This window comes from Lissotriton vulgaris, chromosome 10 (genome assembly GCF_964263255.1).
Source record: "Lissotriton vulgaris chromosome 10, aLisVul1.2, whole genome shotgun sequence".
NCBI classification, from domain to species: Eukaryota; Metazoa; Chordata; class Amphibia; order Caudata; family Salamandridae; genus Lissotriton; species Lissotriton vulgaris.
Genome location: NC_141698.1, coordinates 230,060,443 through 230,085,772, shown reverse-complemented (window position 1 = coordinate 230,085,772; position 25,330 = coordinate 230,060,443). Strand labels below are relative to the sequence as shown.

At 42.2% G+C, this 25,330-nt stretch overlaps 1 protein-coding gene across 4 annotated transcripts in view; it reads right to left on the bottom strand.

Annotated features, from left to right (window-relative positions):
- The window catches only part of SLC4A2 (solute carrier family 4 member 2), a 1,480,655-nt gene that overhangs the window by 169,413 nt on the left and 1,285,912 nt on the right, over positions 1-25,330 (bottom strand). For all 4 annotated transcript variants that reach the window (XM_086940913.1, XM_086940912.1, XM_086940914.1 and 1 more), the window contains 2 exons: positions 23,799-23,993; positions 21,009-21,221 (listed from right to left, as the gene is read on the bottom strand). In XM_086940913.1, the coding sequence (XP_086797039.1) occupies positions 21,009-21,221; positions 23,799-23,993 (408 nt within the window). The remainder of the gene's footprint in view (positions 1-21,008; positions 21,222-23,798; positions 23,994-25,330) is intronic.

Sequence of the window (25,330 nt, the reverse complement as noted above, 5' to 3'; positions counted from 1 at the left end):
TGGTCAGCTAGTTAACGACTTGTTGGAATCTCTAACCTTGCCGACTGAAGTTGCGATTGTGAAATGCAGTGCGCATAAAGCAATCACGGATGATGTTGGTCGTGGGAATGCCTTTGCTGACGAGACCGCTAAACAGACAGCTAGAAATATGATGAGTAGAATGTATGTTGCTATGTCCGCAAGATGGATTTCTGAGTCTGGAATGTGTGAAGACACAGTGGAAAGTGTGAAAGAGATTCAGAAAGAGGCGACTGAGGAGGAAAAGCGTGCATGGAAAGAGAGTACGGGTAAATTGGACTCGAGTGGGTGTTGGATTGATTTGTCGGAACAACAGCGTTGGATGTTGCCTGATGCGTATGTGCTTGCAGTGGTGACAATGGCACATGGAGTAGCGAATATTAGTTCTAAAGGAATCTGTAAGATGTTGGCTCCAGTCTGGAAGAATGATGGGATTAGTAAATGTGCAGAGAGAGTGGTGAAAAATTGTATGGTATGCCTGATGCATAATCCTGGCAAGGGAGTCCCCACGCCTGCTGGTCACTTCGCTCCTCCCTCTTGCCCCTTTGAAGTGATTCAGTTAGACTTCATTCACATGGATCGTTGCAACAACCTAAAATACGTCCTGGTGGTAGTTTGTGCTTTCTCCAGATGGATCGAAGCATATCCACTGAAGGACAACACTGCCCTATCAACTGCCAAAATTCTTCTCAAGGAATATTTCCCTAGGTTTGGAATGCCACGAATTGTATGGTCAGATAACGGAAGTGAGTTTATAGGGAAAGTTATGCAGAGTGTGTGTGCCGGTTTAGGGATCAAGCAGAAATTTCACAGTGCAAACCATCCCCAGTCTGCTGGTTTAGTTGAGGGTTACAATGGCACCCTCAAACTGAAACTTGCTAAAATACAGGCATCCACGGGTTTGTCCTGGCCAGACGCACTACCCTTGGCTTTGTTATCCACGAGAGCGACTGTACATTCTAGAGTAGGGCTTAGTCCATATGAAATAGTCTTTGGTCGTCCCGCTAACATTTGGGGAGTGCCAAGGCCGAAAGAATTCTGTTCTCTGGAATATCCAATGTTGATTGATTACCTTTACGACTTGACTGCTAAATTGAGTCTTATTCACCAACAGGTTTTCGATGCATTGCCAAAGCCACCGGAGAGTCCAGGTCATCAGCTGAAACCAGGAGACCACGTGGTGGTGCGCAACTTTGCAAGGACGAAGAATCTTCAACCCAGATTTGTCGGCCCCTATCAAGGGCTGCTGGCAACGAGAACTGCTATTCGTGTGGCCGGCCGCAAACACTGGATACTTACGATGCACGTCAAACGTGTGCCCCTGCCACTTCCTTATGACAACTGGGTTAAGAAGGGAATTGGTGCCTCTGAGTTCGAGCGAACACCCAAGTTTATCCCTTTCAGCGATGCCGAACTGATAACGGACACATCGAACTCTGACTCTCCTCCTGAAACTACTTCTTTGACTCCTGAACACTTGCCCTCTGCATCAGAAGAAACTTTGCCATCTGCGAACTTGAACATTGCAACCTCTGCTGATAACACACTGTTTCCAGATCAAACAGCTCCTGCAAAACTGAGATACAATTTACGATCTCGCAATATGGACAAATAAAGCAGGAAACTGCCTATTTTACACATTTGAAATTTTAACATTTTGCCTCCAGCCAGGAAGTTTGCTATTGTTTTATTGTTTTTAAAATTGCCTTGCCGTCTGAGTAGCCGTAGGGTCGTGGCTGTGTGCCTAGTTGAATCTGCGGGGGTCAGACACAAGGTCGATCTTTCTGTTAGTTCTGGGAACTCCCAGGGCTGATAGAGGCATTTTCATCTACGTACACATCATCAGTGGTCGCGAGCGGATTGCAGAAGATGGAGCTTCCTGCGCTGCAACGAGAAAATGTGATTTATGTTCGCAGAAACAGACTTTATAGAATTCTTCATAGCAAATGTTTTCTGATGCAATGTGCTATTACATTTTTAATTGTCTTGATAACGTTGGTGGGTGGAATCGTCTTTGGTGTGAATTTAATTTTTATGCCAGTAACTACAGTACCTCCCCTTGATCCTGCTACTTCTACTGTTTCTTCTATGCACTCTTTTCACTCATTTCCTGAACATGAGCAAGCTCGACGCTCAGAATTTATTAATAACACTTTCGTACAGCTCTTGCACCAACACCAACTGGTAGACAACACTACAGACTGCTGGGTGTGTGGCTTGATACCTCACACTATGGATAAAGGCATTCCCTACCTGGTTTTGCCTTTTAGCTATAATGGATCATTTCAGGCCCTTCAGACCATTTTTGCCTATGCCCTTGAAACCTATCCTCCGCGTCCACCACGTTCCACTAAATATAACTCTGCCAACAAAGCTTTAGTCCAGGGAATTATTGACATGATCAAGGACGTCAATAATACTCCATCTTACCCTAGAGACGAATTACGAGTATATTTGAGTTGGAACTCTACAGAGTATCGCCTTAGTTTGGGAGAAAGCAAGCGTAAAAGCTCCACTCCAATCTGGGTCGTACCTCACCGAGGTCAGGTCTGTTTGCAAGGAAATGGGAGAAATCCGAGAGCTCAGCTAGGGAGGAGTGAGTGCGTTGAGACTTACGTGTTTCCGTCTAACTCTTCCCCTGCCTTCCTTACTGCTAGGGGTACCTACTTCATCTGTCAAGACAGAGCGTATACATGGTTGCCTGCTGACTTTTCAGGTTCATGTTATATTGCTCGGTTGTTGCCTCCAACGTACACTGCTTCTTCAGACTATCACAAGACCAGAGTAGCAAGAGGTGTTTTCAGCAAGGAAGACACAGCTGGTCAGGAAGCTGGAGACTTCTTCAAAGGTTTCCTTCCGTTCTGGGGGCCTATGGCCAATAGTAGAAACATACGTCAGCTAACACGGGTAGTTGAATCTACTATTACCGAAACTGCTGGTGCCCTTAGCAACTTGACAGCTGAGCTTCAGGCGGATAGACTCATGACGTTGCAGAACCGTATGGTTCTAGACGTGATACTTGCAGATCGAGGTGGGGTATGCAGAATGATCCAATCGAGCTGCTGTGTCTTTATTCCCAATAACGCTCCAACAGTCTATGAGGCGATCTCTAAGCTACACAAGATTTCCGACTCTATACATGTAGACAAGGGAAACTGGTCCTTCATGGAGTGGTTTTGGACTCTGATATCAGCGTGGGGATGGAAGGTTCTGATGGTCATTGGTGTCATCTGAGTATTCCTATTCTCATGCTGCCTGATTATCCAGTGTGGATCCGCTTTGTGTAGTCTCTGTGCTGCAACCTGTTTCAGAAAACCACCTGCGTTTGGAGAAAAGGCACGAGAAAGGATGATGATACAACAGCATGTCACTGACCTGATGAGCATAGAATTAGACTCGGACATAGACTGAGTAATTGCCTATGTAAGGGCAAAAGGAGGGTCTGAGGTTCCGTGACGATTTGAACCCGTGTTTTCAACATTGTCGTAAATACATAATTTTGGTATCAGCGAACCGCAAATGATCCATTTAGCATATCCTGGTGTTTTCGCTATGCTACGAGCAAGAGTACTCCTGTTACAAACACATTTCTGATCTACCCATGGCATCCATCTTAGATCATGGCAGCCATTTTGTGTTTCTTGCCCTCACATAGACAATGGACACGCAATGACCTCTGATTACTTCATTTCGATTAAGGACACGTAGGCTTAGCCGGCGATTCACCTCTCTAGTGACACGTGCACCTTAGAACAGAACATGCCGTAGCTGCATGACTCGACAAAGGCTGCCTCCTCTGCCTGAGGCCAGCCCTGCTATACTGGTTCTCATGTTCGTTGGCCTGATCATGATTAGGCGGCCGAAGCTGGTAGCCTTGCCCATTTACGACCCACAAACATCTCTTATCCTGCTTTTCTATCTTCTGCACCTGGCTCCGCTCCTTTCCTTCTGGGCCTTTATTAGGGGGAGGTAACGAAATTTACGATGAGGCGGTCCGGCTCTAGAATGAAATGTTGGCATGGGACTGTGATGGAATAGTGGGAACCCCTCTTCGTAATGTTTGACATCAGATATTATCAACGATTCCTGTGTAACGCCAAATATTTATTGTTTAGGACACAAAGGTTTGGGAATGTACTAACATTGTGAAGAATTTGCCTGAAGGCTAATATTTCGTATATAAGGAGCAACCCTTCTTGTACAAATCGAACAGGCTCCTAGACACTGCCCGTGTGTAGTTTCTGTGACTTCTGTGTCCCTGCAGTAATAAACCTTTGGTCTTTGACGCCACCATCGAGAAGCCCGTGTTTCTGTTTATTTGTGCACCGAGACAGGTAGAACTCCGGGGTCTTCGGGTGTTATCCCTGACACCTCTGGACGGAACCAAAAAGTCCAGAACTCCAAGAGTGATGTAGGGTTTCCATCAAAAAAGACTTTTGTGATCAGTCATATCATCTGGCCAAACCCTGGAGTGTGAACGGCTAGTCCCCTGATCAATGGGACTGAAAGACACAGTGTTGATATCTTAGGATTTGGTCCACCAGTACTGATGAAACATCCGCAATGACTGATCTATTGATGGTTTTGAAAAAGGTGCAACAAAACAGAAAATGTGACTTAAAATAGGATGGAATGTCCTCCTTTACGCAACTTTATTCTATGGACAAGACATGCCTCCTAATTAAAAACAGAACAGTGCAAGATGACAGTAACAAATATCTGTCTGTAAAGGGGCCAACATGTTTCTGCCTATTGGGTGTCTAATCCCACGGCATTCATCAGGGCCTCTGTTCTTATACTCGTTGCACTCTTACAAGTGAAAAAAGTTCACCTCCACCATAAGAAGAAATGGGAAAACTGAAAAGAGATGGTTCACTACGGTACAACCTGTAATAACCATATGTTGTCACCCTCCGACTCACTCGTACTCTAGTGAATCCTGCGAAGGAAAACACATCAAACAATAACTTATATATCTGATTGTATCGGTTCTCAATACACCCTTTCCACCCAACATTAATGTGTGAAAAAAGTAGTAAATTCAATGCTCACCCCGACTGATGGGTGAAGCTACCTCACCTCGCCTGGACACTGCTCAGGTATAGGAGGCACCGCACTGGTATAGGGAAGAAAGGAGGAAATGTCGCATAATAAAGCTAAAAACATATAAGCCTATCACTATGTGTCAAACTCCTTCCTGTATTGCCCTATTTCCCAGAGTTTAAAACTGAAGTAGGTCCATAGCAGCTCCAGTGGACCCAGCAAACTAGTGTCCTAACACTATTACCTCTGACAACTCCTGGTCTAAATCCCAGCAAGATTCTAATCACAAGATGTTATTTATTCATTTTGATACCAACTCTGTAGTATCTTGGCAGCAAATAGTCTCACTTACCTAACCGTCGGTACCTCAAGCTGTCATCTGAGGCTTGGGGGAGGCACCGACCTCAGTGTGGATTGAGTATAAATAGGCTATGGGGGGTAGTTTGTATGGTAACCTTCCGCCTAACTTGGATACTACATCTCAACCCAATAATCAATGTGACATGTCCTGTACTATATTGTTTGCCCCAAAACATAGAGGACAGTACCTTTTCCAGTGTTCAATACCCATTAATGATCAAATATTAAGTATATTCCACTGCGCACTACTTTGCGTTCGAAACCACGCTCCAAATCACGCGTGATCTCATGTAAAAACTACAAAACTGCATCATCGCGGCCATCTTAGTAGTCTTCCCGCGATCACTAGGAAATAACGCGTGATCGCGCGCGAAGGACTACCAGATATCGTCACGGCAGCCATAATTGTAGTCCCGGCATCGGCGTCTTTCAAGATAGACACAATTACGCCGATATTAGGACAACAACAAAAGGGAAACAGTCTCCCTAGGTGTAAAATAAGTGTTAACCCCTCAGCTCTCCTTTAGTGGCAATAAATAGGGAAATAGAAGGACTAATGGGTATGGCGTGATATCGCGAGATCTAGCGAGGTCTCCATGGTGGGAACTACTCAGTGACATCACTTCAGGGCAAACTGGTAGTCCAGCAATGTCGCGCATGGGCAAACTATATAGGATTACAAATGCAACGTAGATGACTAATGGGCTAAACAGAATTGCACAGCCAATCTGTGTATTTTGACCTTACAGAGACCAATATTACTGCATATAGAGAATGATTTTCAAAAAACACTATGCCAATTTAATTCCAAGGTGGTAGTATTTTATGGCCAGTGGTCTTTGTGTTCATAGTGCAGTATCTATGTGATTTAATAGTATATCAGAGCTGTCTCGCTCACATGTTGCACTAGGACTTCTATATCAGTGTGTAACGAGTCTCAACAACTCGCATTGGCTTGTCATGTGTCCATGTACCTATTGGTAACATTTGCAATGCCGTAGTAAGGAGTTACAGTAGAGTCCACGGAATATCATCGTTTAATCCCCTTTTGTCTGACTCCAACTTATAAATCCATTGTTGTTCTTTTCTGAATAGGTATTGAGACACATCACTTATATGACTAGGTATATGCGGTTTCTCTAACACTGTCCATTGAAAATCAGTTTCGTGATGTGCCTGTTCTACAAAATGTCTGGTGAGTCTAGTATGACTTTTTTTACATCGGAATGAACTCTTGTGTTCCAGTATTCTCGTGCGAACACGCCTAGTGGTCATTCCTACATATCGTGTAGCACACGAACAGGTCAGCATATAAATCAGATTAGTGCTGTTGCAATTACTGAAGTTGTTCAATTGCCAAGGTCTATTCGTACCTATGTCAATTTCCTTGGTGTGTCTCGTCTGGGGACATACCGAGCATGTGCCGCATGGATGATGCCCTGCCACCGGAGGGAGATCCCAAAGGGTTTCGCCAAGTTTTTTCGGAGTCTCTCTTGGTCGTGTGTGAACCAGGCGATCCCGAATACTGGTGGCCCTTTTGAATGCAAACAGAGGTTGTGCTATTTTGTCTTTACCATGATTCAAAAGACGCCAGTGTCTTTTAACTATCTTTTGTATTGCATTGCTTCTGGTATTGAAGGTACTCACAAACGTGAGTCTTTCCAATGGTGGTTTGACACATGGGGCTTCGAGGAGTGCCTCTCTGTTGTTGTTCGAGACTCCGAAAAAACTTGGCGAAACCCTTTGGGATCGCCCTCCGGTGGCAGGGCATCATCCATGCGGCACATGCTCGGTATGTCCCCAGACGAGACACACCAAGGAAATTGACATAGGTACGAATAGACCTTGGCAACTGAACAACTTCAGTAATTGCAACAGCACTGATCTGATTTATATGCTGACCTGTTCGTGTTCTACACGATATGTAGGAATGACCACTAGGCGTGTTCGCACGAGAATACTGGAACACAAGAGTTCATTCCGATGTAAAAAAAGTCATACTAGACTCACCAGACATTTTGTAGAACAGGCACATCACGAAACTGATTTTCAATGGACAGTGTTAGAGAAACCGCATATACCTAGTCATATAAGTGATGTGTCTCAATACCTATTCAGAAAAGAACAACAATGGATTTATAAGCTGGAGTCAGACAAAAGGGGATTAAACGATGATATTCCGTGGACTCTACTGTAACTCCTTACTACGGCATTGCAAATGTTACCAAAAGGTACATGGACACATGACAAGCCAATGCGAGTTGTTGAGACTCGTTACATACTGATATAGAAGTCCTAGTGCAACATGTGAGCGAGACAGCTCTGATATACTATTAAATCACATAGATGCACTATGAACTATGAACTAATGCACTATGAACACGAAGACCACTGGCCATAAAATACTACCACCTTGGAATTAAATTGGCATAGTGTTTTTTGAAAATCATTCTCTATATACAGTAATATTGGTCTCTGTAAGGTCAAAATACACAGATTGGCTGTGCAATTCTGTTTAGCCCATTAGTCATCTAGTTTGCATTTGTAATCCTATATAGTTTGCCCATGCGCGACATTGCTGGACTACCAGTTTGCCCTGAAGTGATGTCACTGAGTAGTTCCCACCATGGAGACCTCGCTAGATCTCGCGATATCACGCCATACCCATTAGTCCTTCTATTTCCCTATTTATTGCCACTAAGGGAGAGCTGAGGGGTTAACACTTATTTTACACCTAGGGAGACTGTTTCCCTTTTGTTGTTGTCCTAATATCGGCGTAATTGTGTCTATCTTGAAAGACGCCGATGCCGGGACTACAATTATGGCTGCCGTGACGATATCTGGTAGTCCTTCGCGCGCGATCACGCGTTATTTCCTAGTGATCGCGGGAAGACTACTAAGATGGCCGCGATGATGCAGTTTTGTAGTTTTTACATGAGATCACGCGTGATTTGGAGCGTGGTTTCGAACGCAAAGTAGTGCGCAGTGGAATATACTTAATATTTGATCATTAATGGGTATTGAACACTGGAAAAGGTACTGTCCTCTATGTTTTGGGGCAAACAATATAGTACAGGACATGTCACATTGATTATTGGGTTGAGATGTAGTATCCAAGTTAGGCGGAAGGTTACCATACAAACTACCCCCCATAGCCTATTTATACTCAATCCACACTGAGGTTGGTGCCTCCCCCAAGCCTCAGATGACAGCTTGAGGTACCGACGGTTAGGTAAGTGAGACTATTTGCTGCCAAGATACTACAGAGTTGGTATCAAAATGAATAAATAACATCTTGTGATTAGAATCTTGCTGGGATTTAGACCAGGAGTTGTCAGAGGTAATAGTGTTAGGACACTAGTTTGCTGGGTCCACTGGAGCTGCTATGGACCTACTTCAGTTTTAAACTCTGGGAAATAGGGCAATACAGGAAGGAGTTTGACACATAGTGATAGGCTTATATGTTTTTAGCTTTATTATGCGACATTTCCTCCTTTCTTCCCTATACCAGTGCGGTGCCTCCTATACCTGAGCAGTGTCCAGGCGAGGTGAGGTAGCTTCACCCATCAGTCGGGGTGAGCATTGAATTTACTACTTTTTTCACACATTAATGTTGGGTGGATAGGGTGTATTGAGAACCGATACAATCAGATATATAAGTTATTGTTTGATGTGTTTTCCTTCGCAGGATTCACTAGAGTACGAGTGAGTCGGAGGGTGACAACATATGGTTATTACAGGTTGTACCGTAGTGAACCATCTCTTTTCAGTTTTCCCATTTCTTCTTATGGTGGAGGTGAACTTTTTTCACTTGTAAGAGTGCAACGAGTATAAGAACAGAGGCCCCGATGAATGCCGTGGGATTAGACACCCAATAGGCAGAAACATGTTGGCCCCTTTACAGACAGATATTTGTTACTGTCATCTTGCACTGTTCTGTTTTTAATTAGGAGGCATGTCTTGTCCATAGAATAAAGTTGCGTAAAGGAGGACATTCCATCCTATTTTAAGTCACATTTTCTGTTTTGTTGCACCTTTTTCAAAACCATCAATAGATCAGTTATTGCGGATGTTTCATCAGTACTGGTGGACCAAATCCTAAGATATCAACACTGTGTGGTTCAGTCCCATTGATCAGGGGACTAGCCGTTCACACTCCAGGGTTTGGCCAGATGATATGACTGATCACAAAAGTCTTTTTTGATGGAAACCCTACATCACTCTTTTGGACTGGTCAGCCACTGATGAATAGTCTATAATGTATCGATCTCTTTTTCACCTTTGTATCCACTTGTTTTCTTACTTTGTCCTTATTCTTTTGCACACACGTTGAGATCTAGGTGACTCCGTAGTGATAGCATAGCTCTAATAGTTAGCTAATAGACCCCCTGTGTTTCTTATGGTGTATATCTATTTGGAGCTGGGGATAAAACCAGGTGTGAGTCTTTAAACTCTATATCCCTTGGACCCCCCCCCCCCCCCCCCCCCCTTTTGAGAAGTTGGTGTATTTACCATATCCTTTAGGTCCCCAGATTTGGTCAGTAGCATATTATACATGACCAGTTATCATCCAGTGAACGAAGTGGGGGATAAGTGTGGTTTTTTCTACCATCCGGCACTGACCCCTTATTATGCACCAATGATAGTAAATGCCAGATGTAATCTACAACTGAGATATGATATCCCAATATCCAACTCTTTTGAGCCCCTCTGTAGCCTGGATGGGGTTGACTTACTGGAATCACCTGCTGAAATAGCTTGGGTAGAACAATGTAACTTTAGTCCCCTGGATCCATCTCTGCAGGTCGAGCTACCTCCGCGAGAGGATTTAATGGGGGGTGTATTGCCCGAAGGAACAGAGGAATACATAGATGTGAGAGACTGCCATGTGAACTCAGCTCCTATGTCAGATCAAAATGAGGATAGTAATGGCTTATTGATGTCAACTAGTTTAGATTCAAATACTGAAGTAGGCCCGATTTTTATTAACACTTCGTCCAACCAGATCTCTATCACTAGCTTGGTTGTCACACATCTATATATCAACACTAGCTCTGTTGTCACATGGAATATATCAGGTTTATGCTCAAAGGTACAGAATCCTGTCTGGGTTGGATTCATAGAGAACATAGATATTCTATGTCTGCAGGAGACATGGGCAATATAACCTATCCATATAAACGGTTTTAGGACCTATCACACAAAGGCAGTGAAGGCTTTGGGAGGAAGACCAAAAAGTGGCATCTCTACGTATATTTCTAACAAGATGCCCCTAAGCAATATCCACTTCCATGAGGGGTATTGTTATTATCACCTTGTAGAACTAAGATAAAATGCAACTAATCACATTATATTGATTAATTTATACAATAATGTTCCCAAATTAGCCCTAGGACTAGTGGTAAAGAACGGTGCACAGACATATTATCGACTCCAAAATATCGACTGGACTTAATATCGAGTATTAAATATAGACTGGACAAAATATCGACAGGACAGAATATAGACAACCAAAATATCGTTTTTAAGGTAAGTGATGTAATATCGACTGTTAAAAATATAGAAAGTTAAAATATCTAAGTATATAATATAGATAGTAAAAAATATCGATTTTTTAATAATATCTAATTTTTTATAGTGTATTTTTATGTTATAATATGTGTGAAAAGTGTGTATTTATGTTAGAATTAATTTTTAGGAATGATTTAAGTTTTTTAATTATTGCGTAATATAAATCTGTAGCGGGTTGTGGGTTTATAGGGGAATAGGGTGGGAAGTAATTTAATTATAATTAATTAAATATGTAAATTTATTTATTGATGGTAAATTTTAATTAATGGCAAAATAAGTTATAATAGTTAATTAATTAAATTTTAATTGCTAATTAATTATAATTAATTGATTAATTGGTAATTATGTAAATTTTACTAATTTATTTTCTGTAGCGGGTTGTGAGTTTATAGGGGAATTGGGTGGGAAGTACTTAAATTATAATTAATTAAAATGTTAAATTATTTATTTTGAATTAATTATCAATTAAGTATTTATGTGTAATTATAAAAAATGTATTTGCCAATTAATTAAATTTAATTGATTAATTGTTAATTATGTTAATTTTAATTATTTATTTTATGTAGTGGGTTGTGTGTTTATAGGGGAATTGGTTTGGAAGTAATTAAATTATAATTAATTAAATGTATTTAAAATTATTTAATTATAAATAATTGTTAAACAATTATTGATTATTAAATAATTAATATTATTTTTTAAATTAATTAGTAATAATAGGTGATCAATTGAACTAATTATTGTTTATTAGTATTTTTAATATATTAATTATTATATTGTATACAAATTTTAATTATTTTTAATTAATTATTAATAGATATTCATTTATAAATTTTAAAATAATATATGAAGTATTTACTTTCCCTAATGTTGTATTCTCTGGAGTGGGAATAGTAATTTTAACCCCTACGCTATGAAAATTAGGCTTATAAAGCGCTGCAGTTGCCCTGAGGCGTCCAGGCGCTGGAGCTAAACCAAACAAACCTGACCACTGAGGTTATTAGTTGTTGAACAGGAGGGTTTTGAGCTGTTTCCTGAAACTGGTGAGATTTGTATTGTTTCGCATCTGCAGAGGGAGGGTGTTACACAATTTGGCAACGTTGTATGAGAATGAGCGTCCTCCTGCTCTGGTTTTAAATATTCGAGGGATTTTGGCAAGTGTAGCAGTTGAGGAGCGTAGAGTTTTATTGGGTTGGTATGGGGAAATCAGGGAAGAGTTGATTTCTGGGCCCATTCTCCAGAAAGTCTGGTGGGCGATGCAGAGAGCCTTAAATTTTACTCTATCCCTGACAGGCAGCCAGTGTAGAGTTTTTAGGCCGGATTTTATTGAGGTCCTCCGAGGGATTCCCAGGAGCGCCCGAGCAGCACAGTTTTGAGTGCGCTGAAGTTTTTGTAGAGTATAGTCCGGGGCTCCAAGATAAAGGGCATTGTTGAAATCCAGCCGTGATTGGATCAGGCCCTGTATGACAATTTGTCTGGCCTCGAATGGAAGGAGGGGAAGAATTTTTTTTGATTACCCTCAGAAGGCCAATACAAGTGGCTGACACCTTAGTGGCCTGAGTATTTAGGCTCAGCGATTTGTCGAGCCATACTCCCAGGCTTTTGATATTGTCTTTGGGGAGGGGGGGGGTGCCCATACTTGAGGGCCATATTAGCTCCAGAGTGGAAGGAGTTGCTGGGCCAAGGAGCATAAGCTCCGTTTTATCATCGTTGAGCTTCAAGCATGAGCTCGACATCCACCTTTTTACGTCCTCCAGGCAAGCCGCCAGGTCAGGTGGAGTCTGGAGACCGCTCTTCTGTGCAAGGGAGACCACCAGCTGGGTGTCGTCCGCATAGGAGATGATATTGACACCATGCGGACGAACAATCCCAGCCAGCGGCCTCATGTACACATTGAAGAGCGTAGGGCTTAGGGAAGAGCCCTGCGGCACTCCGCACCCCAGTGGCCTACTGGAGGATACAGATATGCCGTCGAAGACCTGGAAGGTTCTGTCTGACAGGAAGGATTCCAGCCACGACAGGGCATCTCCGGATACTCCCAGGTCGGCAAGACGGTTCAACAAGATCTTATGGTGTACCGTGTCGAACGCGGCGCTTAGATCGAGGAGGATCACTGCCACTGATCCCCCTCGATCCATGATCCGTCTTGCCTCCTCGGTTACAGCTAGTAGGGCAGTCTCTGTCCCATGTTTGGGGCGAAAACCCGTCTGGGAAGCATCAAGGAGGTGGTTGTCCTCGAGAAATGTCGTCAGAATGGTGTTGACGTGCTTCTCCAGGATTTTTGACGCCCATGGGAGCAAAGAGATTGGACGGTAGTTACCCGCATTAGCTGGGTCCAGGCTTTCCCTACTGTTGCACTCTTTGGAGTAGGAATAGTAATTTTTACCCCTACGCTATCCAACGTTTTCCCTACTGTTGCACCCACTGGAGTGGGAATAGTAATTTTTACCCCTATGCTATCCAACGCTTTCCCTACTGTAGCACCCACTGGAGTGGGAATAGTAATTTTTACCCCTACGCTATCCAACGCTTTCCCTACTGTTGCACTCTTTGGAGTGGGAATAGTAATTTTAACCCCTACGCTATCCAACGCTTTCCCTACTGTTGCACTCTTTGGAGTGGGAATAGTAATTTTAACCCCTACGCTATCCAACGCTTTCCCTACTGTTGCACCCACTGGAGTGGGAATAGTAATTTTTACCCCTACGCTATCCAACGCTTTCCCTACTGTTGCACCCACTGGAGTGGGAATAGTAATTTTTACCCCTACGCTATCCAACGCTTTCCCTACTGTAGCACCCACTGGAGTGGGAATAGTAATTTTAACCCCTACGCTATCCAACACTTTCCCTACTGTTGCACCCACTGGAGTGGGAATAGTAATTTTTACCCCTACGCTATCCAACGCTTTCCCTACTGTTGCACTCTTTGGAGTGGGAATAGTAATTTTAACCCCTACGCTATCCAACGCTTTCCCTACTGTAGCCCCCACTGGAGTGGGAAGAGTAATTTTAACCCCTACGCTATCCAACCCTTTCCCTACTGGTGCACTCACTGGAGTGGGAATAGTAATTTTAACCCCTACGCTATCCAACGCTTTCCCTACAGTTGCACCCACTGGAGTGGGAATAGTAATTTTAACCCCTACGCTATCCAACGCTTTCCCTACGCTTGCACTCTTTCACTCTTTGGAGTGGGAATAGTATTTTTTACACTTCTGCTATCGTACGGTAATAATATAGTATAATATTTAATTATATTACTATATATATATGTTTTAACATATATGATAGTAAAAATATGTTTTTATTAATTTCATTAATTATTTAATTATTATAAGTTAATTTAAGTATTTTTAAGTATATTTTAGTAATAAAATTTAAATATTAATTTAATTTAACACTGTTTTAAATAAAGTCAATATATTTTTAAACTATATTTTTGTAAACGATATTTTGTACTCGATATTTTTGTACTTACCTGTTTGTAGATACAAACTCGATATTCTGGCTGTCGATATTTTGTCAACGATATTAGTGCAAGTCGATATTCTGTCCCTCGATATTATTTCAGTGATCCGTAAAGAACATCATGGAGGTCTCCAAAGGTATAGATACTATGGAAGGTAGAGATACTATGCTCTTGTTGTTGGGAGATTTCAACTGTGCCCAATGCAACTACACTGATGATAGAATGTGTGGTTTGACCAACGAAACGGACATTGGTACCCATTTTATTCACTCCAAGATGGGGGATTTATTTAAAGAGCTCATCTTCAGTTTGAACCACGCTTATGCTAATGAATTGCTGGCTACACCGATCTGTATGCCTCCCACATTCAATGGAAGAGGGTTTGTAACAACAATCGGCTTCATACTGACCTCACGTTCCCACACGCATCTGATCGCTGCCTTTGAAGTGGGCGACATTGCTATAAGTGATCATTTTCCCCTCATTATAAAGCTCAAGCTACCCATCCATAGGCCGAAAAAGTCTATAAAACGAACTCGACTGCTGGGGAACGTAGCATTGAGTAAAACCAACTGTTATTCATTAAAGTGGGATAATGTGGATGCGGATATGTTGACAAAAAATGTGATAGTCAACTGTCGGTCCGCACTGAACATTTGCCTGGGTGATATTGCATCCGATGTTGATATTGTACACTCATGTAATGATATTACGGGGGAGGTAAAAAATTCACTGGCAGTGCAACATAAGAAAAGACTAACATCTCCTGGGTGGTTTATTGATAAATGCACCAGGGCCTGTGCTAGCTTAAAGAAAGAATTGCATACACAGCCTAGGTCACCGTCCAAAATCCGGCAAGCTAGATCAGATTATAGAGGTGCAATAAAAGAAAGAAAGCAAACACTGAGGAATGTAGCTTGGGACTCCCTACACAATGCGGTCCAGATAGACTTGGAAGTCGCCTTGGAAGAGGTGAACAGGGCCTTGGCCAGTAGCCTAGGAAGTAAAGCCCATGGACCCGATTGGGTCCCTGTTGACTTGTTTAAATGTAATGTTCTGTTGTGGGGCCCTATTTTAACCCAGGTCATTAACACTAGCATTAAGTCCGATTTTCCATCAATGTGCAGTCAATAATAATTCCAACTTACAAAAAAGGAGATCATCAAGATCCAGGATTCTATATTCCGATTTCCCTCCTGGATTTCTTGGTCAAAGTGGTAGGGAGGGTCATCCTGGAACGCCTTCAAGACTGGGCAGAGGATAGCCAGATAATGTCAGACCTGCAGTATGGTTTCCATGCTGGCTTAGGCACAATTGAACAGAGCTTGAACCTGTCGATCCTGGTTGGCAAGTGCACCTGAGCAAAAAAAGGAAGTCTCTTCTTGGCCTTTGTGGACCTTACCGCTGCCTTTGATTCAGTTAGAAATCATAGGCTGTGGGAGGTCCTTGAGACGGTAGGGATTGACCCACAAATCATAGGCTGTGGGAGGTCCTTGAGACGGTAGGGATTGACCCACAAATTATCATGTTTTTAAGGCGGTTGTATACTGGAGCTACAGCAAGCGTCCGGTTTGGCCTGAAGGGCGAATGCACACAAGCTTTCCCAATCAGGAGGGGGGTGAGACAAGGTTGTGTTCTGGTCCCTTTTCTTTTTAATCTTTATATAAATGGATTATAAGAAGCCTTACTTTTGCAGGCAAAGACTTTCCCCAAGTAGGTTGTCGGTTCATTCCGGCACTCCTTTATGCAGACGATACTGTGTTACTGGCACGCACTCAAAACGGCCTCCAGAGAATTTTGGATAGCGTCACTGTATTTATGAATGACCTAGGTCTTAAAACTAATATCACTAAAACATATGTCATGAGATGTAGGCAAGGCACCCAGAAGACCCGAGAAATGTTTATAGATGGGAAGAAGTTATTAACAGACTTTTCCTATCTAGGTATACTTTTTAACCAACATGATTCCTGAGCTGCCACTGTATCTACCAACAAGTTGGCATTTTCTAGATCCACCTCACCTCTAATAACATTTGCTAAAAAACTAGGGACAAAACCACCCTCAGAACTCCTACAAATATATAAAGCAAAATGTATTACGATGGCAAATTATGGGGCAGGGGTATGGGGCTTTACAGATGCTTCCCCAATACAAATAGTTGAAAATGCTTTTTTTAAGGCGCATTCTGTCAGTACCCCAGAGTACCTCCTCATTTATTTGTCATGAAGAACTGGGTTTACAATATATAGCTGATCTAGTAAAAGTAGAGCCAATAATCCTGTTGTACAGAGGTTGGTGCAAAGACCAGACAAAGTTAAACAGGGAAATTTTAAAAGATACATTAAGGTGCGAGGGGGCCTTGCGAATACCTTGGATTACATTTATGCATGAAATTTATGAATGACCTGGGCCACCCAGAGTATTTTTTAAATCCAATATCTATGTTAGAGATTCCGAGAAAGACTCTAAAAAAAGATTGTCTCGAGCTACTGGAAACGACTAGAATGACAGGGGAAATTTCAAATAAAATTACTGTGAGGTGACATCAGTTGATACGCACAACCCTGGGGATGGAGCCTTACCTATCATTCGTACCTGGCACTTTTGATACATTTCTTTTAATTAGGTTCAGGCTGGGAAACATCCATAGATTAATGTCTTTGCCGAAAATGAATGACTGGTCGCGCAAACTGATATTGTGTCCTTGCGACAAAACCTCAGACCCGTTGACCGTGCATTTAGTTTTGTTTTGTACGTTTTATATAGAGCCAAGAAAAGTATGGATTATTCCATTTATAAAGCACTTAAGGCTTAGGCAGTATCGCCAAGCCTTGTTTTACTCCAGCTCCTGGAAAACGAGCATGTACCGTGGAGAATAACAACGTTTTTAAAAAAGGTGCTTCAAATCAGGAAATGTATTATTATGGATTTGTAATTATTGTACTACGTTGTGATGGAGAATGATGTGTCTTTTTATATGTATAATGTTGTAAATAGTATGAAATGAAATTTGCTTTTTTTTTACTGCTAACGTGTGCTTTAATGCCTGTATTGAAATACAGTCGAATAAAGCTTTACTTGACTTGACTTGACTTGATGAAGCCAATGTAAGTAAAAATCTGGGGTTGCTTGTGTTTCCATCTGGAGGAGACCTAAAGCAGACAAAGTTTGATTTGCATATGATGGGTGTCAGTCCAGAGTGGCACTGATGGGCAAAGAAACGATGGACTGCGCAGCAGCCTAAAGTAATTACCAGTGGCTGGGATTAATTGAAGCATTATATATTTCTTCATTACATATAAATAAACATCAACATTGAGTGGCATGAGGGACATTCTTTAGTACAGAGGTCAGGGTGACAGGTGTCCTCCTGTGAGCAGGTCTGGGTGGGAGTGTCCTTCTGTGCACAGCGTGGTGCGAGAATACTCCTGCCTGCATAGGTTGTGCTTCCACACATCATCCTGAGCACAGATTGAGAATAGTATACAAGGGAAGAGTACCTCCTGCCGAGTGATAATTATTGATATCCCTTTCATTTAAGTTCAGTAACACCAATTAATTTAACAGAGCATTTTAAATTAATAAGAAACACAGAGCATCAATAAATTTCATCATGCATTTTGACAGACACATTTCAAACATGATAAGTACAAATACCTTCGCTTTGACTACATCGATGTGTTGTTGGATTTATTCCCCGGTCGTTTGGCTATCCACTCATCTGTGTTCTGAGGATATAAGTGTATTAACTTTAAATTATGTTTTGCTTACCCAAACAGTTTTGGTTTTGCACGTTTTAGCACTGTGCACCGAAACGATCATTTTGCACTTACGTTTGAAATTCTTTTGTCAAAATGCATGATATTCAAATGGACAAATGACTCGACCTAACTAAACTGTTCACTTTAGAATAACTATACTGGCTTGAAATTAGCTGGAACTTGACATGATCTCCCGACATTCGTGGGGGAGGCACAATGTTGTGGGTGGTGATTATGAATATGAGAAACGTAAGTAGATTGAGAAGGGCTCAGGGTGGGTTCAGGGGGAGTTCATTAGTTTCTTAGTGGTTAACATGGACTGTATGTTATGTAGGTGGGTCTGATACACACCATATAATATTGTACGAGAATCTTGTTGGGTATGTTGATATTGTGTACTATGTTTTATGAGTTGTTAACTAAGGGCTAGATAGGGCCCGATGTAGGTGGCAAATACCGGTCGGAAACGGCCGAATTCGGCCGTTTCCGACCGGTATTTGGCATCTTGAGATGTAGGGGGCCAGATTTTACAGATTCTGTAAATTTACCGAATCGGTAAATTTACAGAATCTGTAAAATACCGAATCGGTATTTTTACCGATTCGGTAATTCCCAGATGTAGGTGGGACTCTTCTGAGTCCCCAAGGGCTAGATGTAGGTAATTCCCATTTACAGACTCTTAAATACCGAATTTTACCGATTCGGTATTTAAGAGTCTGTAAATGGGAAGGGGGCAGATGTAGGTAATTTTAAAATCTGAATTACCGAATCTGTAAAATTCGGTATTTACCGATTCTGTAAATACAGAATCGGTATTTCCCATTGATTCCTATGGGCTTTGAAGCCCATAGGAATCAATGGGAAATACCGATTCTGTATTTACAGAATCGGTAAATACCGAATCCTGCAAGGGTGCAGGGGGTGTCACTTTGACACCCTCTAGCACCCCAAGTACAGGCTTGTGTGCCATGTGGCACACATACATGCCCTAAGGGCATGTCTGTGTGTCACATTGCACAGGTGTGCATGCACAGATGTGCATGCACACCTGAATTCGGTATTTTACCACACAATAGGATTGTGTGGTAAAATACCGACTCTTAAGGGCCTGTGGCACTGTAAACTGTGCCACCTACATTTGTAATTACAGAATCGGTATATTTACCGATTCGGTAATTTTACCGAATTGGTAATTTTACCGAATTGGTAAATATACCGATTCTGTATTTTTCAGCCCCCTACATCTGAAAGCCCTAATACCGGTCGGAAACGGCCGAAATCGGCCGTTTCCGACCGCTATTAGGGCTCCTACATCTGGCCCAAAGGTCCTACAAATTCGGTATTTTACCACCCAATCCAATTGGGTGTTAAAATACCGTATTCAGGTATTCACACCTAGCCATGTGACAGACAGACATGCCCTTAGGGCATGTCTGTGTGCCACATGGCGCACATGCCTATTTTTGGAGTGCCAGAGGGTGTCAAAGTGACACCCCCTGCACCCTTGCAAAATTCGGTATTTACCGATTCTGTAATTACAGAATCGGTACTGCCCATTTATTCCTATGGGCTTTAAGGCCCATAGGAATCAATGGGCAATACCGATTCGGTATTTACAGATTCGGTAAATACCGAATCTTAACGAATCGGTATTTACAGAATCTGTAATACCTACATCTCCCCCCTTCATATTTACCGACTCTTAAATACCGAATCGGTAAAATTCGGTATTTATGAGTCGGTAAATATGAAATACCGAGATCTGGCCCTAGATGTAGGTAAATAGGTTTTACCGATTCTAAAATACCGAATTTTACCGATTCAGTATTTTAGAATCAGTAAATCCTATGTAGGTAAATATTCTGTAAAAATGACAGAATCGTTAAGATTCGGTAATTACCAAATCGGTATTTACTGATTCGGTAATTGCCATTCATTCCTATGGGCCTGGAGGCCCATAGGAATGAATGTCAATTACCCAATCGGTAATTACTGATTCGGTAAAATTGGAAAAAAGTCAAGGGCGGCAGGGTGTCACTCTGACACCCTGCTGCACCCCTGATTAGTGCTTGTGTGCACATGTGGCACACATACATGCCCTAAGGGCATATATATCTGTCACATGGCACAGGTGTAAATGCACATATTTGCATTTACATAGGAATTCGTTATTTACCACCAACTAATAGTTGGTGGTAAATAACGAATCCTTAAAGCCCAGAAGCACTGTTTACAGTGCTTCCTACATCTCATTTACCGATTCGGTAAATACCGAATCGGTAAATGATGATTCGGTAAATACCGAATCAGTAAATGATGATTCGGTAAATACCGAATCGGTAAATACCGATTTGTTATTTCCCAAACGGTAAATACCGATTCGTTATTTACCGAATGGGTAAAAATGCCTCCTACATAGGAAAAGACTATTACCGGTCGGTAACAGCCGAATTCGGGCGTTACCGACCGGTAAAAGCCTACCTACATCTAGCCCTAAGTTCCTAAAAATCAATACACATTTTCTCTTTTAAAATAAATGCATGATATTTTCTTGATGCTCTGGTATCATTTTGGTTTGCTATTGTCAATGAATCTAGTTTACGGAACTTGAATGAAAGGAATATCAAATAATAATTATCACTAGAGAGGTACCACTGCTTCCTTGGTAACTGGCAATTACCAAGGTCCTCTTCGTTCTGGGTAACGTTGTTTCATGAAACCAGATTGGAAATAGGGTGCTTTCTCATTTGGGCTTAGGCACACACTATATCTGAACTCACATACCCGACCAGGGAAGAAGCGACTGTTCTTAAACTTTCTGAGGAAGAAGGCGATGAAGAAGGTGCCTAACATGAGGACCAAGGAGAGTAGAGCTGTATTGGGCTGGCCCGTGATCTTGGTTACCAGCACGTCAGTGTTATTCAAGGCCAGGTATGTTGCATTTTCATTGGTAAAGTTCTTCTTTTCACAGTTAGTGAGTGGATGTTCTTGAAAGATCTGCCAAGAAAAAGGAGAGAGTCATAGGTCTACCAGCCACACAGTATTGCCAGCTTACTTTATCCTAGAGCAGAAGCTTGTAGTTTCCCACTGCATCCCCTGCTACCTGTGAATCTCTTAAGAAAACAGGGTACACACATTCTGCTATAATAATGAATTGCTTCCCACAGTAGACCTAGAAGCCCAAATCTCCCACTGTTCTGCAATATTTTACCTGCAGTACATACAGCTACTCTAGCACTAAAAGCATATCAAATGCTGCCAAAGGATTATTTCTGGCATACAATGCGTAAAGATGTGACATGATTGAAACTTCTCAGGTCTTCCAATCTATCTCATATTATTCCAATTTAAGTACCACAAACTCCTGCTAATGCATGATATTTCCAAAACTGAATAACTGGATTGCTCAATTCCTGACCTTTGAAACAACGCTGATACAACATTATCATGATCAGCAGAAACCCATGCCCTACCTAATGTCTACAGAGACTTCTATCAAGGTTTCCTTGGTCCTGCCACAGTAGCCCATTCCCTAATTTCAAAGGACTCTTAGCAGCCATTTCAATCCTGAATGCAACAATCCCTGTCCTAATTCCAGAGCCCCAGACTCTGTCAAGGTACCACATTTGCAGTGTGACACCCTATTTCTCCTCCCCCAAAAATCTTTTTTTTTTTATTTCAAAGTATTTTATTATTAATTTTTATAAGCAAAGATATTAGCATTTCTGTTACAAGGTTAGCTATTTTAGCCAGTCGTAGTTTGTACAGCAGTGTTTTCAGGCACCTCTAATGGGGTCCTTCATTCAGCATGCTTTGGTCTATGCCAAGCCCACAAAGCTCATCCGAGGTACTTCGGTCTTGACTAAAGCAACCTATGTCATAATTCCACAAAGCTCTCCTGAGGTCCCTGATTCCCTAGTACAACAATCCACGACCTCATCTCAGAGAACTTTGTCCAGGCACCTTGTTTTAGAAATAAACACATCATGTTCTTGTCCCTTACAGCTGTGCCAAGGCCCCCAATTTCTGACTTCTGCATCCCATGTTACCTTAAAAAAAGTAAGATCAGGCACCTCGGTTCCGGACCTTGTTGACACACAACAATTGTGTGTAGGCTGTGGCGGCCACTGAGAGTTCGTTCTAAGTTCTGTAGTCCTGACTGCAACAGCCCACTTCCTAGATCTAAAAAGCTGGTGTTGAGGCACTATCGTCTGGATATCAGAGAGACAAGTCATTTCAGTCCTGACTATAGCAGTTTGTGCCTAATCTCAGAGCCCCAAGGACCTGCCACCATTTTAAAGTTACACCAACATTTATGAGGCGAAATGGGCTCCTTTCGTTGTCAGCCTTGTACCAGTTAGTGTCTGCTAGGGCAATTAACCAATGAATATCCAACCTAATATAGAATTCCCTTCTGCTAAGCAGCCTAGAATGATCTAGTTGCTGGGAAGGTTTAAGGCTATATTATGGAGGCATAGGTATGATGGTTAATGAATGAACCATGGGTACTTTTGATTATCCTTTCACCTTCAATTAAGCTGAGGAAAGTGCTGTTCTATTAGTAGCTAGGAGCCAGACTTAATATGTCTTCTTTTATTAGTACAGGTATTTCTTTTTTCCACATCTAACCTATTGCAAAATGTTATACGTAGAATCCATATAGCTACTGTTATATAACTAACGTATTGTACTCTGCATGGCCTACATTGGTATGCTGATATCTGGAGTTGACCTGATGACTTTCTGATTCAGCAGAATTAACAACTGTAAGAATGATAATTGTGTGCATTTTAGAAACCCATTAAAGAAATAAAGGTAAAGCTCATCCAAGGTACTTTAGTCTTGACTTGAGCAAACCATGTTCTTATTCCAGAAAGCTCTGCTGAGGTCCATTAATCCCGACTTCAACAATCCATGACTTCATTTCACAGCTCCAAGGACTGTCAACATTAAAATGTAGTAATTACTAACCGATTATATTATTTTATAGAAGTCTGCCAAAGCACCTTAGGCCTGACTGCAGCAGTGCATGCAATGAGCTGCTGCATGCAGGACTGATGTAGTAGAACAGAGTTCTCTAGGATTAGGACCAAATGAATGCCTTTTTCTCAGAGAGCTCAACCGAGGCCCCAACTACCACTGCAACCACCAATATTATAATGGCAGAGCCTTACTGTGACATTTCACACCCTACACTAATGTTGTCCAAGGAAGGTCTGCTGACTCACCACAGTGCTGACTAAGCAGCTAATGTCAAAATCTCAGAGCTCTACAGAGCTGCACCTTGGTCCTGGTTGAAGCAGGTCACGTCCTTATCCCAGAGAGTTTTGTCAAGTACCCTCATTTCCCACTGCTGCAACCCATGTCCTGAGAGAGCTCTGTTTTTGTCACTCAATCATGGCTTCAGAAAGAGATACCCCAATCCAGTAGCCCCAAAGAGATATGCGAGAAAACTATTTCCTGACTTCAACAGACCATTTCCTAACCCAGCAAATTATGCTGAGGCACATCGGTCCTCACCACAATACAGCTTATTCAAGCAAATGCCTCCTAGTATCTAGTATGAAATCTTACCTTGACAAGCTTATAGAAAGTCTCATAGATGAAAATAAGAGAGATGAGAAAGGCAAAGATTTCCTGAGTAAATCTGGACACGAACCGGACCAGGAAGCTGCCCTCAAATGCTACCATGAGCAGCACAATGATGATGAGCCAGAAGCCAATCCATACTCTGCCCACAAGATACTCAAGGCCATTGGAGGTGCAGAACTGCAAGTAACAAAGGGACAAAATATCATTTATGTTACTGTTACCGCACATTAAGAACAGTCAGTAGCTTTACACAATTCAAATGTAAACCCTAGACAACAGAAAGACAAAAAGAAATTGTATGACATGACAGTAGTTTTCTTTCTCAGCACTCACCAAATTAAAGCCTGATCCTGAGTGGGCTAATTAGGATATAATCTTGAACTCATAATTACAATACTCCCAACAACCATGCCTACATGACTTCAGCGAGACTCAGGGGCCGATTAGGATGGCGGACGGACTTTGCCCGACCGCCATCCCTGTGGTAAACGGGACCGTCCGCGACGTGAGTGGTGTAGCGTCTTGCTACTAATAATGACGCTACACAATCTGTGTTATTCACAAGCTCTTTAATATAGCTCTGCACTGTTCCTCGTCCCTACTCTAACTAACTCTTTCCTGTCGCCGCTCCTCCTCTTCCTGTGTCCCCCTAACTCCACCCACCAACAACTAGACTGCACACATTATTACATCTCCCCCTTTGTTAACAAAAATGATGAAACAAAAGTCTGACTTGATTATAGTTCTTCGATCAGCCGCACAGGTCGTCGAATATCTCGGATGGGTCGCAGGACCACACCTCCCTCTTCAAATTCAGTTTCTGCTGGAGTCTCAAGTCTTTGTACTGCAACTGCACTGCCAGATCTCTCTGCGCCCAGTCGTTCAGTCGTTTTGCTGAGGGCATACTTAACAGCCGGAGTGCACAGTTGAAAGTGCGAGGCATTCCTGGTGATTCTCTTGTTCTCCGACTCAGCTGTTATCATTGTACCCTTCTGTTGAGTGATCATTAGAGGTTCAGCTCTAAACTTGCAATCTGTCTTTTTCTGTTGTTCCTGCTTGACCAATACGCAGTCTCCTTCATGAAGGGATGGAGATCTGGCTCTCCTCTGAGTGTCAGCGTAGGACTTCATTTTGTTCTTGTGCTCGCGGTCGGCCACCACTAGCTCCTTATGCGCACTTGTGGGCGACACCGGTCGCAGGGCCCCTTCCCACAGGGGAGTGATCTTGCGATGCTTGAAATTGAGGTGCTTCGCAAATTCTCCAAACTCATGTCCATTAAAAGGGGGGCCGTTATCCGTCTTGAGTTCTTTAGGAACGCCTCAGGCAGCAAACACTTCATCCAACACAGCAATGGTGCTGGTTTTACTGGTAGATGATACAAACTGTGCTATCGGAAATCTGGAGTACTCATCCATTATCACTAGGACATATTTGCCCGACTGAAGGGGTCCATAAAAATCCATGGCGAGCTCTTGCCACACACTACTAGGTAGCTTTGACATCTGTAGAGGAGC